The following is a 20,589-nucleotide window of genomic DNA, read 5'->3' as shown; positions in this document are numbered from 1 at the left end:
CCAAAGCCAAAAATTATGTGCTTCATGCTTGCTTATTAGTGAAGTGCTCAGATATTTAAAAAAAACTTCTAAGAAAAATGTAAGATGACTGTTTAATGACATTGGATGAAACATGACATTATAAAAGCCCATGACAGTGAGCAATATTTTTTTTTTACTTCCAAGCCCAAACCTCCTATTGGATGGCTCTGCTGTAACCACAAAAACTAATCAAGCACTGACCTCTGCTAAAGACTGGGTTGTGGTCAATCTAGCCTGATCCCTTTCCAGTTCATTCAACCGGTCAATATGGTACTTGAGCTCACCATCTGGTCCACTTCTATATGTCTTCTCTTTAAAATCCCATCCATTTCTCTGAGAGGTCAATGTCATGCTTTTCATATTTTCTAACTGCTTGCCCAACATCTGACATCTGTTTTCTGTGTCTAGCAGCTGGTCTCTCAGTTCTGACAAGGAAAGCAATCTTAATTAATCCCTATTTCTAAAACCATGTTCTCTTTATTACCCAATTCAATTTGGTTGTAGAGTTTATCACTTCTTAGCTTTATTCACCTTGAGCATGTTTGTCAGCAATCTCATCTTCAGTTTGAGGATCAGCAGGAAGTCTGTAGCTTCTGCCTACTCCTCCTCCTGAAGTCTGTCCACCAATGTTCAAATGCTCTTTAAACTTCTCGGTATCTGAGGTTAAAGTCAACAAGGCTTGCTCTGATATTCTTCTGTCTATTTCTAGTTTATGCATCTTGCTTTGCAAGCTTTTCAATGCAGAGATGACGTCTAAGAGAGAGAAAAAAATTAGCTCACACATAAAATAACATCAAGCAAGAATTCAAATTGAGGTACAATCATTGTCTCATTGAGAAAGAACTTAAAACGTCTCTTTACAAGTTGTAGACATTTTTAAAATACAACTCTTATTAAGTATATACTTTTTAAGCATATGTAAATATGTAGAGAGTTTATCGAAAAGTAATTTATCAACTCAATTTTTAGTAGAAATATTTAAGACTATGCAGAGGTCTGAAAAAGGAAACGCTAATCTATTATAGATGAGTCTGTTGGTATATGATTAAGAGTCTCATCTACTCGTAACAAGTGGCACCCAACATAAAGGTAAAACCCACGTATTCCTCTGAACATAGTTGATCTCCTGTCAAAAGACAGTAGAGATGTTAAAGCCTAGACCTAGCGACAGGATACTATTCAACTATTCATAATAGACAATGGCGGACACGGCTGAGGTAGTAGCATTGAAGGAAGAGGGGAGGTTGTTGGATCTTGAAGGATCGGAACTAAGAAAATATGTTCAAGAAAGGTTGATGGAGAGGGAGAGATTAGCAATGGAAAGAGAAAAAGAAAAGGATAGATTAGCCATGGAGGACAAAATTGAAAACAAAAAGATTGCCATTGAAAGGGAAAAGAAAAATGAATTAATTGCAATGGAAAGAGAAAAAGAAAAGGATAGATTAGCCAGTGAGGAAAGAAGAGAAAACAAAAAGATTGCCATTGAAAGGGAAAAGAAAAATGAATTAATTGCAATGGAAAGAGAAAAAGAAAAGGATAGATTAGCCAGTGAGGAAAGAAGAGAAAACTAAAAGATTGCCATTGAAAGGGAGAAGAAAAATGAATTAATTGCCATTGAAAGGGAAAAGAAAAATGAATTAATTGCCATTGAAAGAGAGAGATTGGCGTTGAAAATAGAGACGGCAGAGAAAAAGTTAAAAACAAACCAAGAAAAAGAGAGTGATAAAAGAAAGTAACACTACAGGGAATAAACTGGCAAAATATAAAGGTATGACATTCAACGAAGACAAAATGGAGATTGACATTTTTCTGAAAAAAGTTCGAAGTCGAAATGAGAGAACTGGAATACCCAGAAGACAAATAGACATTCTTGCTGTCTAGATCATTTTCAGCCAAGGTTATTTAAAAAATATGCATGAACCAGGGTAACTACAATGTTGTCAAGAGCAACTGCTTCAAACTTTAGGGAAAACAGAGGCTTTCTTTCGCCAACAATTTGTTAATTGTGAGATAGAACCAGAGGATGACCCACAGACATTCCTAAACAAAATGAGCAGTCATTTCAATAATTGGATAGAAACCGCTGAGATAGAAAAAAACCTTTGACAGTCTTAAGACATTTCTCATGTTGGACAAAGTAATTTACGAGTGTCAGGAGGAATTAAAAATATTTTTCTTAGAGAGGAAACTAAAATCCATAAAAGACATAGTAAGACTGATAAAGGGCTTATAAAGTGGCACATCCCAGGAAAAAATTATCTAGAGGCAGTGTCATAGAAGAAATAGTTGTCTTTAACAGAACTTTTGAGACACAGAATAACTTTCACAGAACAAGGGAGACACAGGACAGTCATAAAAGATGTGGTACATATGAAAGACAACATGATAACTGCAACGGACAATATCAAGGAAACAGACAGGAAAGAAAAGACTAGGAGAGAGGTGGAATAGAACAAGGTTTATCATTGTCATCTGATACTGGAACATTGGAGGTTTTTCAGACACTCATAGGAAACAAGACAGCCAAGACCATTAGGGACACAGGGAGCACTATTATTGTAGTGAATAAGAAATTAGTAGAAGACCATGAATATACAGGCGAATCTAGAAAGTGTGTTATGTTTAATGGGAAGGTTGTATGATTACTGATTGCTAGAGTTAGCATTGACACACCATATTTTACATGGACAGTGGAAGCTTGTGTTGTAGGTCAGGGTGAGATAGATTTAATTATTGGGAACATTCATGGGGTGAAAATGTGCTCAGAGATGCAGATAGAGAACTGGAAGAAATATTATGGGATAAAGTCTACTCGATGTAGAAATGGTGATGTGGAAGAAGACATATAAGATCCCATACATCAGACGACATGGGTAGCAGAGAGCATGAAAAGAAAGAATTAACAGATAAGGTAGAAAGAAATGCAATTGGAATGGGTCAAAATCAAAATAAAGTAAGACAAATGTGTGTAAAGAAAATGATAGAGCAAGAATAGGTTTTAACTATAGCGGCTGGAATGATGGTGTTTTTTACAGGCGTAATAGACAAATCTAGATGTTGTTCACCTGCACACCAGTTTGAAATATACTAATAAAACTTTTTTAAAGTTGTACGCCTACTTTCAAGATAACTAAAAAGGGAAACAGATAAAAAAACATGAGTTTCTTATAAAGACACTCATACCCCTAAGTATAAAGCTACTTCATTAAACATCTGTATCTTTCCTAAAGTATCTTACCATCTCTGTTTGTTGTTGGATATGAGTTCACAGGGCGGTCTTCTCTCTCAAAGTCTGTGTTGATGAAAGGTTTGGTGGCTGGGTAGCCAATATACTTAGTGGTTAGAGTGTCACCCCTATCACCACCAACATCTAGGTCCATGGTGCCGTGATGGTAGAGCTGGTAATGCCCCCTTGAAGTTAATGTCGGGGCAGTTTCTTTAGAGGCTAGGTAGTATTGGTCAAGGTTATTTGATGCTTTGCTAGAGACTGACTTTAGATTTGGATCAGCTGTAGAGTGGAAACCCTTTAGAAAAAGAAGAGAGAATGTTGTGTGTATATTATAAAGATAAGTCAAGATAAACAAATAATTCTCATGTAGAAATCTCAACAAGTTGTCCTGATGAAAAGCACAGTATAGCGTTTCATACCAAATGTTTGAAAAAGCCTCTAAGCCTCACATCAAGAAAAAAAAAATGTGGTTCATTTCATTTTTCTTATATTCTTACAGTTTGCAAAGTTATTGGAGGCACAATGGAGGAGTGGTTAAGTGCTTGGCTTACAAGCTGGAGGGTCCCAAGTTCAAATCCTGGTGAAGACTAGGATTTTTAACTACTGGATCTTTAGGGTACCTCTGAGTCCACCAAGATCTAATGCGTTCCTGACATTAGTTGGGCAAAAGTAAAGGTGTCTGGTCGTTGTGCTGGCCACACAACACTCTCGTTAATGGTGGGTCACATAAACAGATGACCTTTAGATCATCTGCCCCATAGTTACAAGGTCTGAAAGGGGAACTTTACTGCCAACTTATTACGCTGACTGTTGTAATTTGTAAAATAAGTGAAATAAAATGTAACAGTCAAGTGTAGTGCATGTACAAGTCAGATAACTAAACAAACACAAACAAACAATGAATTCATTATACACTTAAAAGAACAAAAATATTAATTACTGACTACATAATATTTGGTTAATGAGTAATTACTAAATGATCCAAGGGTTGACCATTCATGTGCTATTCAATTATATTGTTTACTCTCATGCATACATGCACTGTGGGCACACCCTCATAATTTAAAATTGCATTTAGAGCAAAGTGGGATACAATACTACTATAGGTGGGATATGGTTGCAGTACAGGTAGGATAAAATATCTCAATAAGTTGAATATAATACTAGTGTAGGTGGGATACAATACCAGTGTAAATGGGATACAATACCAGTGTAGGTGTGATATAATACCAGAACAGGTGGGATATAATGACAGTATATGTGGGATATAATACCAGAATAGAAGGGATATAATACCAGGATTGGTGGGATACTATACTAGGCTAGAAAAACAAATCAGGATGTCATGTTATAGTTTTATTAGCTGACAAGTATGCCAGAGGAGCTTCTTAATTGTAAAGAAACTGAAGAAAAAAATGAATGTAAAACAATGTTTCTTTGGCTAAGACTTTTTAGAAAGATAATGAATAAAGAATTGCAATTGGAATAGCTGAAATTGCAAAAAATTAAAAAAGGAAAATGGAAAGAGACCTATGACCAAGATTAGCAGAATGCCTTGTCTAAGTACATCACTGAAACGCCATTTCCAGCAGCTGCAAATTAGCTGTTCATGGAGTTCTGGCAAACATTTTGTAAATAAATATAAGTCATTGCATTAATGTCAGCCAAACATTACCCTGAGAACATCAATCCCATGGACAAGGGGAAAAACAAGAAAAGATAGAAAGTTGTGGCATTTCTTTTACTCTATCTTCATATCTAGTAACAGACAGTGTGTTTCATGTCATCACACATAGTAACAGACAGTGTGTTTCATGTCATCACACATAGTAACAGACAGTTTGTTTCATGTCATCACACATAGTAACAGTGTGTTTCATGTCATCACACATAGTAACAGACAAGTGTGTTTCATGTCATCACACATAGTAACAGACAGTGTGTTTCATGTCATCACACATAGTAACAGACAGTGTGTTTCATGTCATCACACATAGTAGCAGACAGTGTGTTTCATGTCATCACACATAGTAGCAGACAGTGTGTTTCATCTCATCACACATAGTAACAGACATTTTTACAAAACTTATATTTCTCTCACTCTGGATGGAATCTTGCATGCACTATTTCTCCAACATTTTCAGATCAAGTTGAAACTTTGCACTATCAATCATTGTCCATGACAACAAATGAATCAATAAAAATATTGACTTCTTATTTTATCAATTAGTCCTAATTAATTAATTTTCATTTATATAGAGACAGAAAAAAGGTAAGGGGAGATAACCCTTGTGTAGAGAATTAGGTCATTTGCTAAAAATCTTAAACTAACAATAGATAACTATAAAACCTTCTATTTGAATAAACACTCGAATAGCTCATTTGCAAATTTATAAACCTCCCATCATGGAGGCTTGAGTGTGAATTCAGACAGGATCAACTTAAAAAAAAAATTGCTTTCCAAAAGGCAGCAGGAAAACCTCTCCACAAAAGTAATTGGACTGAGCATGCTAAAAGCATGAAAATTGACCTAAACAAAATTATTAATAAAAAAAATATTTCCAATTGCACAAATTTATAATGGTTAGACTAGACATATTAAAAATAAAAATAATCACATGATGAATTCAAAATAATTGATACAATTTCACACCATATAATGTTTTGTTTTTGTAAGTATTCTTTTATTTTACTTGTTTTGCATGTGCCACCATACATATTAACATCCAGAAACTGGGTTTTATCAGAATATTGTTTTAGCTTTTACAGGAAAATTTAGACGTTAAAAGTCAGTAGCAGGACTACAGGACTTATAATCAAGTTTTTTAATACCTAGATCTAGTAAAATAGCTAACAGTAAAAAATACTGCGTCCTCAGAAACTGAAGTCAAGAGTGCCAACTCAAGAATGCACTGGCATATAGATCTAGAGTCCTATTGCAGGATTTGTTTTTTGTTAAAGTTACATTCATGGACTTTGTGTGTGCATACGGGTGACAAAGAATTAGCAGCAATACAATTCACTGGATGACAATAGAAGGCCATAAATAAAGAGGAGAGGCTTTACAAAATCTTCAGTCTGATCTCTCAGGGGAAGCGATAAGGCAGTCAGTGTGTGTAGGTAGTACTGTATGGGAAATCAATCACTGGAAGTCTATTGACAATATATCCCCCCCCCCCCAACCTAGTCTACTCAGCTCTCCCCTTCCTACGCCCCCCCCCCCCCCAAATTTTATTTGAACAGTCAGGCAAAGCAAGTTCCTTAAACTAGGATTAGAGAGTAGGCTGACTTTCTTTCTAAGGGCAGACAATTAGGAGCCTGCACCAGACAACAACAAACAAAAAGAGAGGGGGGGGGGGAGGAGAGTAATTGTATCAATCAAAGAGGTGCGTGAACAGAAAGTCTGAACTGTCAAAGCTTTATATGACTACATCTACGTCGTAGTGAGAGAGCAATGCTAACAAAGTCTCTTTATATAGGTACTGACAAAATTTGTCTTCACTTTTTGGTTGACAGTTAAACAATAGATGGGCGCCAATTATTCAGTACTGTTCAGTGGCTGGCGTTTCCCAAAGAAACGTTTAATAAGGTCTATGGACAAGTCTATAAGATTACCGAGACATTAGAAATGTGTTCACTAATCAGTACTTGATTTCAAGTTCAAGAAATCGCAGTTTCAAATATTTCATTACAAGGTCAAAACAACCAAGTCAAAGAGTAAATCTAGTCATGCGATAGAAATCCTTCAAAGATTCATAGGTCATCAGTTGATTAGTTTGACCTCCTTCAAATCGAATTCCACAAGACTTTTTCTAAAAAATTACAGCCATTATCATTGTGGTGGTGGTGGTATTTTTTTTTTCGTTGCTAAGACACGGCTCGCTTATTAGTATAAAATAATCTACAACAGGATATAAGGGATTAAAAAATAATTAGTTGAAAAAAAATTAAACAATTAGATCTATCTCAAAGTACAAGACAGGCTCTCGACGCATTGACACAATGGTATTACATAGTGCACAATGTTTTTGTTAATCGTTCATACCTTCACCCTCTCTCGTCACGTGACTTTCTACATTCTGAAATGAAAAAATTCTCGTCTAAACAATAAGCAACATCAGCTCCGCGGTGGCTCCACCCCCCCCCCCCCCCCCCAATAAACAGGATATTTTTCGACAGTAGTGTCTTGCTAGTGTTCCAATGGGCTCAGCTGATCATGCCCAGTCAAGACTTGGAGAGACAGGCTACTTCACCTGGTTCCTTAAAGTCTTGATCTAGGACTCTATTTGATTTACATAAGCGTATACAACACACATTCTAGACTTTATTTCACACAAGTATATTGTACCAAACAGAACACACAGTAGGGGGTGGGATTGGTTGGGGTGGAGGTACTTTTCAATGATAAACAGCGCTTACGATCTATAGCAATGTTTTTTTAACAAGAAATCGAGAGAAAAAAAATAATTACGTCACAAAGTTAATGATAGTAAAAACACCGAGAACAAAACTATTTAGACTAATAGACCCGATGTAAAGTATATCATTATGTCTTATTAATACTATCTAGACTAATATACCCGATGTAATATCATTATGTCTAATATTATCTAGACTAATACACCCGATGTAAATTATATCATTATGTCTAATTAATACTATCTAGAGTCTAGACTAATATATCCGATGTAAAGTATAGACATTGTGTCTAAATAAAACTATCTAGACTAATATACCCGTTGTAAAGTAAAGGCATTATGTCTAAATAAAACTATCTAGACTAATATACCCGTTGTAAAGTAAAGGCATTATGTCTAAATGAAATCAAAAAGACATACATAGAGATTGTGTGTTCGATTAATCCCTTTACAAATGTGCTCTATAGGATATCAATCCGCCAGTTCAATAACAAAAACTGCTCGTGCGTGAGGAGGCAGCTAATCATTTGTACATAAGTTCAAGTTTCAACCATTCACAAGTGGGGAAACTTTTTAACGCAGATCTCTATGGTCGAAAGTGTGAAAGGAAGGGGGAGGGAGACAGGCCAGAATTTCTGAAACATTTCTTCCCACCCCCACACACATGTTCCGCCCCCCACTTGAAGTTGAATGCATAAAATTCCACATAATCGTGTGTGTGTGTTTATACAAAGAAAGCGAGTTAAAGGTTGGATGTTTCAAAGAAGAGTTTAAACATCAATTTCAGACAGTGAAACTTTCTCAAGACCAGGCATGTCAAACTCATTAAGGTGTATGGGCCACATAAAAAACTTACTTTGACCTGAGGGGCCGCAGACAAAAATCAATTGCAAAAAAGCCTACTAGATTTATGTAAATTAGAAACAATGCAATAGAATACAATAATTAATGGCATACCTGTCCCTTACCTAGCTAAATTTGTCGTACTATAAATTCCTAATATTACGGGTACACATTATTATCTTTGTTCTGATGCTTGACATCCTTTCTGGGATACACGTTTATTAATGTCAGGGTGAAGTTTGTTTGACACTGACACTTTCACCACTGATGACAAATTTTGATCAGATAATCTCGAACGGTGAGGTGTTTTTGTAGCTTTCATTATGGAAAAGAACTGCTCAAGGAGATAAGTGCTGGCAAACAGAGCTAGAATTCTGGCTGCAAATTTCCGCAATTCAAGGTACCGTTCAGGTAAATAACTGTAAAATTTTGACACAGCCACTTCTATATACTTTACTTTCAGCAAAGAATCTGACTGCTATTCTATCAGCTCTAGTTGCACATTACAAGCAACATTTTCAGAAGCAAATGAAAATGGAGATACAAACAACGAAAATTCTTGCTCATATGAAACGAAATCACAAAAAGCATTTACTAACGATTCCAGGTATAAGACATATTTACCGAATATTGCAGCCGTATTTAATCTTTGTAATTCCTGACACGTTGAGAAGTGAACAAGGTTTTCTCTTTATATTTAGTTTAGTGGTAATTTTGCTTGAAAGCACTTCACATCATCACACGCAGTTGTGACAATGTTGTCTTTACTTTGAAGCTTCAAATTCAAGTATTGCAGGTGACCAGTGAGATCAACTTCAAATGCAAAATCCTGAACCCATGTTCAACTGGTTCACCTTTCATGTTCAGAAACAAAAACACTCACTCAGTGCAAACATCTCTTCAATACTTAATGACAGGAGATCTAGCGGACATCTGTGTAGTAGGGAACACAATCAAAGTCGTGTTTAATGTCATCCAGAAACATTAAAAATTGGCCATCATTTAAACCAAGGGCACGAATAAAATTGAAAGCGACTGAAACCAGTCTTGTGACATGTTGGAACTGTAATTGCTGTGTGCCGAATGCTTCTTGGTGATGAAATGAAAATGAGCAAATTTAAAATTAGCACCAGTCTCTCTTATTTTTGTAAGCAGCTTTGCATCAAAACCATTTCATTTTATGGTTGAAGCGCCATCCGTTGTTAGACTAGCAAGCTTTACCAAAGATAAATTGTACTGCAATATCACCTTTATTTCTCAAAACCTTCCTCGCTTGTTGTGGTGTTAAGCATAGAACAGAGCTCAAGTAGCTCCTCATGTATCTCCACAATCCTGTCACAGGCCCTTATGAATATAGCCAACTTTGCTACACCCGTTACATCAGTTGACTGATGGAGAGCCAATGATAAGAATTCAAAATCAGCTATTTTGTTCTTTAATTGTTCACGCAAGCTGACTGACATATCATTTATTCTATCTGCCACAGTGTTGCTAGTTAACGCTATTTCTTTGAATGCTTTCACATTTTCTTGAAAATTAATTCGGCAGCTTGAACAACACATGCCCTCAAAAAATCACATTCACTAAATGATTTGGTATGGGTGGCAAATAAGTTTAACACAATGTAGCTTGCTTTCACTGCAGACTCACTCTCGTTGTTCAGTTTAACAAATACTATTTTTCAATTCAAGTAGCTTGTCATCTCTTATTTTCCAGCGTAATAGTCTAACATTATTTTGATAATTTTTTAGGTGGCCAAGCGGGCCGCAAGCAAAGTGGTCGCGGGCCGCATGCAGCCGTGTTTGACATGCCTGCTCAAGACGTTATCGTGGTAAGGAAGTGTTGTGGTGGAAAGGTCATTGTGATGCAGTGGCTGGGGGTGAAGAAGTAAGGAAGTGTTGTGGTGGAAAGGTCATTGTGATGCAGTGGCTGGGGGTGAAGAGGTAAGGAAGTGTTGTGGTGGAAAGGTCATTGTGATGCAGTGGCTGGGGGTGAAGAGGTAAGGAAGTGTTGTGGTGGAAAGGTCATTGTGATGCAGTGGCTGGGGGTGAAGAGGTAAGGAAGTGTTGTGGTGGAAAGGTCATTGTGATGCAGTGGCTGGGGGTGAAGAAGTAAGGAAGTGTTGTGGTGGAAAGGTCATTGTGATGCAGTGGCTGGGGGTGAAGAGGTAAGGAAGTGTTGTGGTGGAAAGGTCATTGTGATGCAGTGGCTGGGGGTGAAGAAGTAAGGAAGTGTTGTGGTGGAAAGGTCATTGTGATGCAGTGGCTGGGGGTGAAGAAGTAAGGAAGTGTTGTGGTGGAAAGGTCATTGTGATGCAGTGGCTGGGGGTGAAGAGGTAAGGAAGTGTTGTGGTGGAAAGGTCATTGTGATGCAGTGGCTGGGGGTGAAGAGGTAAGGAAGTGTTGTGGTGGAAAGGTCATTGTGATGCAGTGGCTGGGGGTGAAGAGGTAAGGAAGTGTTGTGGTGGAAAGGTCATTGTGATGCAGTGGCTGGGGGTGAAGAAGTAAGGAAGTGTTGTGGTGGAAAGGTCATTGTGATGCAGTGGCTGGGGGTGAAGAGGTAAGGAAGTGTTGTGGTGGAAAGGTCATTGTGATGCAGTGGCTGGGGGTGAAGAAGTAAGGAAGTGTTGTGGTGGAAAGGTCATTGTGATGCAGTGGCTGGGGGTGAAGAGGTAAGGAAGTGTTGTGGTGGAAAGGTCATTGTGATGCAGTGGCTGGGGGTGAAGAAGTAAGGAAGTGTTGTGGTGGAAAGGTCATTGTGATGCAGTGGCTGGGGGTGAAGAGGTAAGGAAGTGTTGTGGTGGAAAGGTCATTGTGATGCAGTGGCTGGGAGTGAAGAAGTAAGGAAGTGTTGTGGTGGAAAGGTCATTGTGATGCAGTGGCTGGGGGTGAAGAGGTAAGGAAGTGTTGTGGTGGAAAGGTCATTGTGATGCAGTGGCTGGGGGTGAAGAAGTAAGGAAGTGTTGTGGTGGAAAGGTCATTGTGATGCAGTGGCTGGGGGTGAAGAGGTAAGGAAGTGTTGTGGTGGAAAGGTCATTGTGATGCAGTGGCTGGGGGTGAAGAGGTAAGGAAGTGTTGTGGTGGAAAGGTCATTGTGATGCAGTGGCTGGGGGTGAAGAGGTAAGGAAGTGTTGTGGTGGAAAGGTCATTGTGATGCAGTGGCTGGGGGTGAAGAAGTAAGGAAGTGTTGTGGTGGAAAGGTCATTGTGATGCAGTGGCTGGGGGTGAAGAGGTAAGGAAGTGTTGTGGTGGAAAGGTCATTGTGATGCAGTGGCTGGGGGTGAAGAAGTAAGGAAGTGTTGTGGTGGAAAGGTCATTGTGATGCAGTGGCTGGGGGTGAAGAGGTAAGGCAACATGTGGAATGGACTGAGAGAACCCCCTCAAGGGACCCGCCTTGGAAGCCAATGGGTGGGCCTAATGGAAAAGTTCTCTGATCTCATACAACGTAATAACAAGGCATTCTTTGCAGTTGTGTAATTAAACCAATGTGTACGTTTCCCGGTGTGTACAGATTAACTGCTTATGGCTGATTCAAATGTAGATCAAACTAGTTAGCTACATATCGGCACAGTTTTGGGATCTACCTAGATGTCTGCAATTATGAGGCAATAACCTGGTGCCAGGTCAAGAAAGACAACAGACAATATGTGTAGTTATGAGGCAATAACCTCGTGCCAGGTCAAGAAAGACAACAGACAATATGTGTAGTTATGAGGCCATAACCTGGTGCCAGGTCAAGAAAGACAACAGACAATATGTGTAGTTATGAGGCCATAACCTGGTGCCAGGTCAAGAAAGACAACAGACAATATGTGTAGTTATGAGGCAATAAGGTCAAGAAAGACAACAGACAATATGTGTAGTTATGAGGCAATAACCTGGTGCCAGGTCAAGAAAGACAATAGACAATATGTGTAGTTATGAGGCCATAACCTGGTGCCAGGTCAAGAAAGACAACAGACAATATGTGTAGTTATGAGGCAATAACCTGGTGCCAGGTCAAGAAAGACAACAGACAATATGTGTAGTTATGAGGCAATAACCTGGTGCCAGGTCAAGAAAGACAACAGACAATATGTGTAGTTATGAGGCAATAACCTGGTGCCAGGTCAAGAAAGACAACAGACAATATGTGTAGTTATGAGGCAATAACCTGGTGCCAGGTCAAGAAAGACAACAGACAATATGTGTAGTTATGAGGCCATAACCTGGTGCCAGGTCAAGAAAGACAACAGACAATATGTGTAGTTATGAGGCAATAAGGTCAAGAAAGACAACAGACAATATGTGTAGTTATGAGGCAATAACCTGGTGCCAGGTCAAGAAAGACAATAGACAATATGTGTAGTTATGAGGCAATAAGGTCAAGAAAGACAACAGACAATATGTGTAGTTATGAGGCCATAACCTGGTGCCAGGTCAAGAAAGACAACAGACAATATGTGTAGTTATGAGGCCATAACCTGGTGCCAGGTCAAGAAAGACAACAGACAATATGTGTAGTTATGAGGCCATAACCTGGTGCCAGGTCAAGAAAGACAACAGACAATATGTGTAGTTATGAGGCAATAAGGTCAAGAAAGACAACAGACAATATGTGTAGTTATGAGGCAATAAGGTCAAGAAAGACAACAGACAATATGTGTAGTTATGAGGCCATAACCTGGTGCCAGGTCAAGAAAGACAATAGACAATATGTGTAGTTATGAGGCAATAAGGTCAAGAAAGACAACAGACAATATGTGTAGTTATGAGGCCATAACCTGGTGCCAGGTCAAGAAAGACAACAGACAATATGTGTAGTTATGAGGCCATAACCTGGTGCCAGGTCAAGAAAGACAACAGACAATATGTGTAGTTATGAGGCCATAACCTGGTGCCAGGTCAAGAAAGACAACAGACAATATGTGTAGTTATGAGGCAATAAGGTCAAGAAAGACAACAGACAATATGTGTAGTTATGAGGCAATAAGGTCAAGAAAGACAACAGACAATATGTGTAGTTATGAGGCCATAACCTGGTGCCAGGTCAAGAAAGACAATAGACAATATGTGTAGTTATGAGGCAATAAGGTCAAGAAAGACAACAGACAATATGTGTAGTTATGAGGCAATAAGGTCAAGAAAGACAACAGACAATATGTGTAGTTATGAGGCAATAAGGTCAAGAAAGACAACAGACAATATGTGTAGTTATGAGGCAATAAGGTCAAGAAAGACAATAGACAATATGTGTAGTTATGAGGCAATAAGGTCAAGAAAGACAACAGACAATATGTGTAGTTATGAGGCAATAAGGTCAATAAAGACAACAGACAATATGTGTAGTTATGAGGCAATAAGGTCAAGAAAGACAACAGACAATATGTGTAGATGGAGACACTACGTGGGCTGCTGACATCTGTGCAGGGACAGACTGGGTATTCCGGCAAACGCCCAGTAGGGCCCTCAAAAGGACCGCATGGAATCCAAGTCACTAGGACAAGTATTAAAATGTTGAAGGTTTTAAAATATTCTCTTCTAAAAGTGTTCCCCTGAACATCGTGTTGAACTTTCACAGATTTAATATTATTTAATCTTAACACATTGTTTTCCGAAAGAATGTAATAGCCTACATCCGTAGACATCCTTTAGGGACACACTTTGCGATTAAAAAGCAACATAAGGCCTACAATTCCTAAAAAGATATAGAGCTCACTGTATGCAAACTTAACACAATGATTTTGAGGACAGGTTGGCCTAGAATAGGATGCCCATCATATGACATACAATGTATGGACCGGATTATATAGAAATGCCCGGGACTATTTTGACACCCAGACCACCCCTGCATCAGGGCATTTTAAAGATATAGACACCAGAGACAATCAATCCATCTTAAGTTTCTCATATTGAAAAATTTTGATACCATTTTTAAACTAATCAATCTATCTCAAACAGATGAAATGAATACCTTTCTAAACAAGTGAAGGGCTGGTGATGCGATTCTAAAGGATATTTCACCATGTGAGCTACAACGTACAACTATAAGTATAATCCTATTCGTTCGTACTGACATTTCAAGGAATAGTGTAAATGCCGAGGCCCTCATAGTGTCCACACATTTGCGATGCACAAACGTAACATAAGAACAAGTGACACATCATAAGAACAAGAGACACAACATAAGAACAAGAGACACATCATAAGAACAAGTGACACAACATAAGAACAAGTGACACAACATCAATGCATGTATTTCTAAGAAGAGATTTTTGGGGAGTTTTTATTTATTTTTATCTTGTCATTGACAACGCTTCAACAGAGTTCAACGTTTGACAAGGGAAGGTTCATTGGAAAACTTTACCGTAAGAGGACAACCCTCCAAGTCTAATGACCGAAAATTAACCTGACAGATCAGGCTTCAGTGAACTACTTGGAGGGAGACAACACACAGCAGTTGCTAATCACCAATGGTGTAACTTGATTATAATGATAGAATCAAAACCAATTTGGGGGGGGGGGGGGCAGGGTTTTACTATTTTTCTCTGTAGTAAACAAACAAGTTTGGGTGGGGAATAGAAAGCCCCCACCCCTCTCACCACAAGAACTTTCGCCCATCTGGGTTTTTATTGTGGGCTTCTTTTCCATTCTTCCATCATGTGGTCCATAATACACAACACAGAACCAAGGGTCCTTCCCCTGTCATACATCATGTGGTCCATAATACAAGCATCAGAAACAGTTATCTACCTCACCTGTCTTACATCATGTGGTCCATAATACAAACATCAGAAACAGTTATCTACCTCACCTGTCTTACATCATGTGGTCCATATTACAAACATCAGAAACAGTTATCTACCTCACCTGTCTTACATCATGTGGTCCATATTACAAACATCAGAAACAGTTATCTACCTCACCTGTTTTACATCATGTGATCCATATTACAAACATCAGAATCAGTTATCTACCTCACCTGTCTTACATCATGTGGTTCATAATACAAACATCAGAAACAGTTATCTACCTCAGCTGTCTTACATCATGTGGTTCATAATACAAACATCAGAAACAGTTATCTACCTCACCTGTCTTACATCATGTGGTCCATAATACAAACATCAGAAACAGTTATCTACCTCACCTGTCTTACATCATGTGGTCCATATTACAAACATCAGAAACAGTTATCTACCTCACCTGTCTTACATCATATGGTTCATAATACAAGCATCAGAAACATCTACCTCACCTGTCTTACATCATGTGGTTCATAATACAAGCATCAGAAACATCTACCTCACCTGTCTTACATCATGTGGTTCATAATACAAACATCAGAAACAGTTATCTACCTCACCTGTCTTACATCATGTGGTTCATAATACAAACATCAGAAACAGTTATCTACCTCACCTGTCTTACATCATGTGGTCCATATTACAAACATCAGAAACAGTTATCTACCTCACCTGTCTTACATCATGTGGTCCATAATACAAACATCAGAAACAGTTATCTACCTCACCTGTCCACTGAGTTTTTGGATGGAGTCTCGCTAATGTGAATGTACACTCTTACCGAGGTGATCATTCCTACAGAGAGCACTTCACTGCAATCACTCCAGGTCCAAACTAAAGCGTACACAATAAATCAACGTACAAATAGCTTCTCCGCCAGCACTACAAGGGGAGATATCAACAATTACTTGACTGCTAGGAGAGCTGTGGTAGCGGAGTGCAATAAGCATGTCACAATGTGTACAACATAGAAACCCTGGTACACACGCAAGTATTCTTTGGAGCAAATACACAGACAACAAGGAGAGCTGTGGTAGCGGAGTGCAATAAGCATGTCACAATGTGTACAACATAGAAACCCTGGTACACACGCAAGTATTCTTTGGAGCAAATACACAGACAACAAGGAGAGCTGTGGTAGCGGAGTGCAATAAGCATGTCACAATGTGTACAACATAGAAACCCTGGTACACACGCAAGTATTCTTTGGAGCAAATACACAGACAACAAGGAGAGCTGTGGTAGCGGAGTGCAATAAGCATGTCACAATGTGTACAACATAGAAACCCTGGTACACACGCAAGCTATTCTTTGGAGCAAATACACAGACAACAAGGAGAGCTGTGGTAGCGGAGTGCAATAAGCATGTCACAATGGGTACAACATAGAAACCCTGGTACACACGCAAGTATTCTTTGGAGCAAATATACAGACAGCAACACGCACACGACACATGTGCCAAGCTCTCAGGCCCAGTGTGACATTAGTGCAGTGTGAGAGGACAACTCCTCTGTAACATTGAACAAAATAATGCGGTACAAGTTATACCAAAATGTGTTTCTATAATCGAGATCTTTGTATGTTGATATTTACAAGGAGTGTGATATTTAACGAAAAATAAAAGTCTTACCTAATTGCGAAAGAGATTGGACAGGCCTTGATACAGTAGGCCTACTACTACTACTACCACCAGCACCTATACAACTTCAGGTACAAGTGCAGTCCATGAAATACTTCTAATGTCCCGCGATTCAAGAAAAGCTACTCCAACAAATTCCAGACTGGGACAGAACAGACGTCAATGAAAGTGTTGCCATCGGTGGAGGGAGAATTCAATGGGGGGGGGGGGGGGGGGGGGGGGGACAACTGCGAGTCACACACTTCACCTTGCTTGAACTAAAGCCGCGGATCGGGGCAAGGTAAATAAATAAATCATCGATAAATCAAACAGGGGTGGAGAGTTTTTTAAAAAAAAGGAACATTCTAAGTAAAGAGCTGTACACCATGACCCATTTCTTCGTGTAATGAACAAACATGAACTAGATCTAAACAATAGAAAACTATAGCATTATACACTGCATTTTAAAACCACTATGTACATCCTAATACATTGATCAGTGGCGTAGCTAGGGTATATGATGCCCAGTGCGGTAGTTCCTCGTGATCCCATCTAAAAAAAAAGCGTCCTTAATACAGTTGCCAAAAACCCAAGGTAGATGAAAAAATGAAGACTGCATAGCAGCTAACAATGCGCCGAAAAATTGTTACTGAATAGATTTTAACTTCAGCCCAGATTCCAGATAAACTAAGAGAATGGTTCCAGCAGATAATGAATTAAGAAGATGTCAATGAAAGACTACAGAATTTGTACCCCGACAGTATCAATAACAACGTAACCTCAACATTTGAAAAAAATTTGATCCAGTTTTGTGATGTCAGGTGATCTGACGAAAAAAATCGAAAACTATTTGTCTCATTATCACCCAAAATTACAACAGGTTCGTTTTTGTATTTGTGGAGACATGTACGTATTTGGTCTGGAACTGAGCTTAGTTCAGAGTACATATTTCCTCTCAGGAATTGGTCGTACTTGAATATTAATTTCACAAACTCCTAGAAATGATCCAGATTTTGTCTTTGCAATTCTTCTCCAACTTGTTCACGATGCCCATTAAGTGCCAGATTCTGTCATTTTAGAGTCTAAGACATTTATTTACAAGCTCTAGATCTAGATGAAACCAGCGTACTGAACAATGGAGTAACAAAATGTGCCCCAGAAGAAAGTGGGCGTGTAAAAGTGCGTTGCCTTCAGAGATTTAAACAAATCTAGTAAACTTGATTCAACCTGGTTAACAGCTAACGTTTAATTTAAAAAAAGAATATAGGAGATTAACAAAAGTAGCAGCGTAAATTAATTTCTAGTAAACATTTCAGATTCCGTAGTTTGTCTTTGTTCAACTAAGAAGAATGCGTTGATTTTATTGAGAAAATTTATCCTTAGTTTGATGCCCCTCACCACTCGCACATGGCTAGCTACGCTACTGACATTGATAGTGAAGTTTCAACAACGGATCTGAATGTTACTTCAAAGGTCTTGAACTCAATGAATAACTGAAACACAGGCCATTTAGGATTTCAGATACATTTATTTCGTTGTGTTTCAAAGTTTCAATCCCAAGTGTAGACCCTGATATTACTTCACTGTCAGGAATGGCAAACCTTTTACAATTTAGCGCATTAAAAAAATTAAATATGCTAAACTTTACAGAAATTTGAACTGCAATGTATCAAAACAGTCTGGCCTGTAAAAGTCACTAGAATTGAGTTTCTTGATATATTCTTTAGGTGCCTTTCCTATAAAAGCGATTCCAATGTTCTTTAAAATTTCGCAAATACTAGATCTTCCAAGTCTCGTTTATCTAATCATGTACAATAGTGGTGCCTAAGCTTTTAAGGCCTGTGGGCTATTTAAATATCCGATATCACCGAGAGAAAAAGTGTCGAATGGAAGCAGGCTACTGAGGTTACTAAATACTCGTCTGTAAGTAATACGTTTAGAGAGCCGCGTTAAGGAAGGATTATACTGGCAGTAATCCCGATAGAAAACAAAACTAATTTTCATTACAATGTCCAATTTTTAATCCGTAGACGATCGTATGTTGAAACTATTAGTCTGGTTAGTAAGAAATATATTCGATATAACAGTGCCATCACAAAACATGCACAAGCAACTCTTTGTGCTTCATTCAAAATACCAAGTTGCTAGAGAAAACATTGAGTATGTCATTTATTATCTCCCCTAGTTTTATGTGCACACTTCCACTGATACAATCTCGTGTTTCAACATTCATTGATTTGGTATCCCCTTTGAAAGTCTTTTGTATTTTTTTTGTAACACATGTACGAAAAATCAACAATTACGTCTACCATCGAGTTGCTCCAGTTGCAATTAGCTTTTGACAATCTGGCTGTTAGTATTCAGATGTGATTGATCTTGACATAAATGTCTACTTTCATGATTACTGTGATTACTAACCAATGTCACAACAACAGATATTAATCTAAATGATTACAACAGTGTCAACATATTAATCATAAGAAATAAGCAAACAAGCAAAAATTCAAGAAATGTTTACATGTGCTTTTCAATGGGTATTGTAAGCCTTGACATGGCACTGTCTTGTTCTTCAATACCATTCCTCCAAGACAATTCTGACCTTATCCCAAAGAAACATTAATTTGTTAAAAGGCAAGACTATTCTGACTTAAAACTTCCATATATCATCTTTCTTTTTAAACAAGAAAATAAGATTATCCCCTCCTAGCTACAAAATGATACAGTTTTAATATATTTGCAAAAACCCTCATTCGCTTATCAATAATCCTCCCAAATTTCATAATATGACCCTGACACATAGGCGCATTCATATTTTGGGCTCATTCGATTTAGTATCACTTTTACTTATCCACTCCTACCTCCAACAACAAAAGTTAGTCCTTCGTACACTTTATGACTTCTCTTCGGCTTCTCAATTCAAACTATATTATATCTCAACCATGACAAACACACACACACACAGTGACACACACACAGATAACCTGTTTCACACTTTTCAGCACATTTTTATTACAATGACAACTTTTAACTTTTTAAGCATATTCTGATTGATTGACTATTCAGCATGCTCCAGGCCTAGAGGGGAAAAAAACTTTTCCGAGAGCCCCAATTGAATGCTACATCCCATTCCCAACTCGACATTTTTTGGGGTATTTTGTTCTCTAAATAAAAAGAAATATCAATTTGATTTTATTGTGTTAATTTTTTTTACCCATTTTAATATAGATCTTTTTTATGCTATTAGAATTTTTTTATTTTATTTTATTTAGTCAGCGTCTAAAGGGAAGAGGAAGAAACCTAAGGCAGTTAAAAAAGTTCACTTAGGGAAAAAGAGATAATATACAGGAAGTTCTATTTTCATGCTATCTTTTTAAATGATTTATATGTAGACTGCAGCTTTTTGGCGAAATACTGAAAATAAAATACATGAATAGTAGTTGTCAGGTTGCAAATATATCAAATTGGGTTCTTAGTGAACATCTAGGAGGTAAAAAGAACATGAGTACGAAATTTCATGCAGATACATGCAACAGTTTAAGAGATTTCATAATCAATCAGTTGGTGGTATTTTACAAATATATATATATAAAATAGATTTATATATAGATATATTTAGAATAATCTAGATGTACTAGGTAACCGTACTACTCAGCTAGAACTTTTGAGCCAATAATAA

The 20,589-nt window shown here is 38.0% G+C and overlaps 1 protein-coding gene across 7 annotated transcripts in view; it reads right to left on the bottom strand.

Moving 5' to 3' along the window:
* The window catches only part of LOC106058688 (centrosomal protein of 57 kDa-like), a 29,764-nt gene that overhangs the window by 4,991 nt on the left and 4,184 nt on the right, over window positions 1–20,589 (bottom strand). For 4 of the 7 annotated variants that reach the window (XM_056033032.1, XM_056033034.1, XM_056033033.1 and 1 more), the window contains 3 exons: window positions 3,260–3,545; window positions 553–774; window positions 223–446 (listed from right to left, as the gene is read on the bottom strand). In XM_056033032.1, coding sequence (XP_055889007.1) covers window positions 223–446; window positions 553–774; window positions 3,260–3,545 — 732 coding nt within the window. Of the gene's footprint in view, window positions 1–222; window positions 447–552; window positions 775–3,259; window positions 3,546–8,088; window positions 8,108–16,023; window positions 16,341–16,925; window positions 17,088–20,589 lie in introns of those variants that run through there. The other 3 variants (XM_056033036.1, XM_056033037.1, XM_056033038.1) reach the window with 3 other exon arrangements.

Source organism: Biomphalaria glabrata, chromosome 6 (assembly GCF_947242115.1).
Source record: "Biomphalaria glabrata chromosome 6, xgBioGlab47.1, whole genome shotgun sequence".
Taxonomy (NCBI): Eukaryota; Metazoa; Mollusca; class Gastropoda; family Planorbidae; genus Biomphalaria; species Biomphalaria glabrata.
The sequence above is the reverse complement of the archived record's forward strand: the minus strand, read 5'-3'. Positions and strand labels throughout refer to the sequence as shown.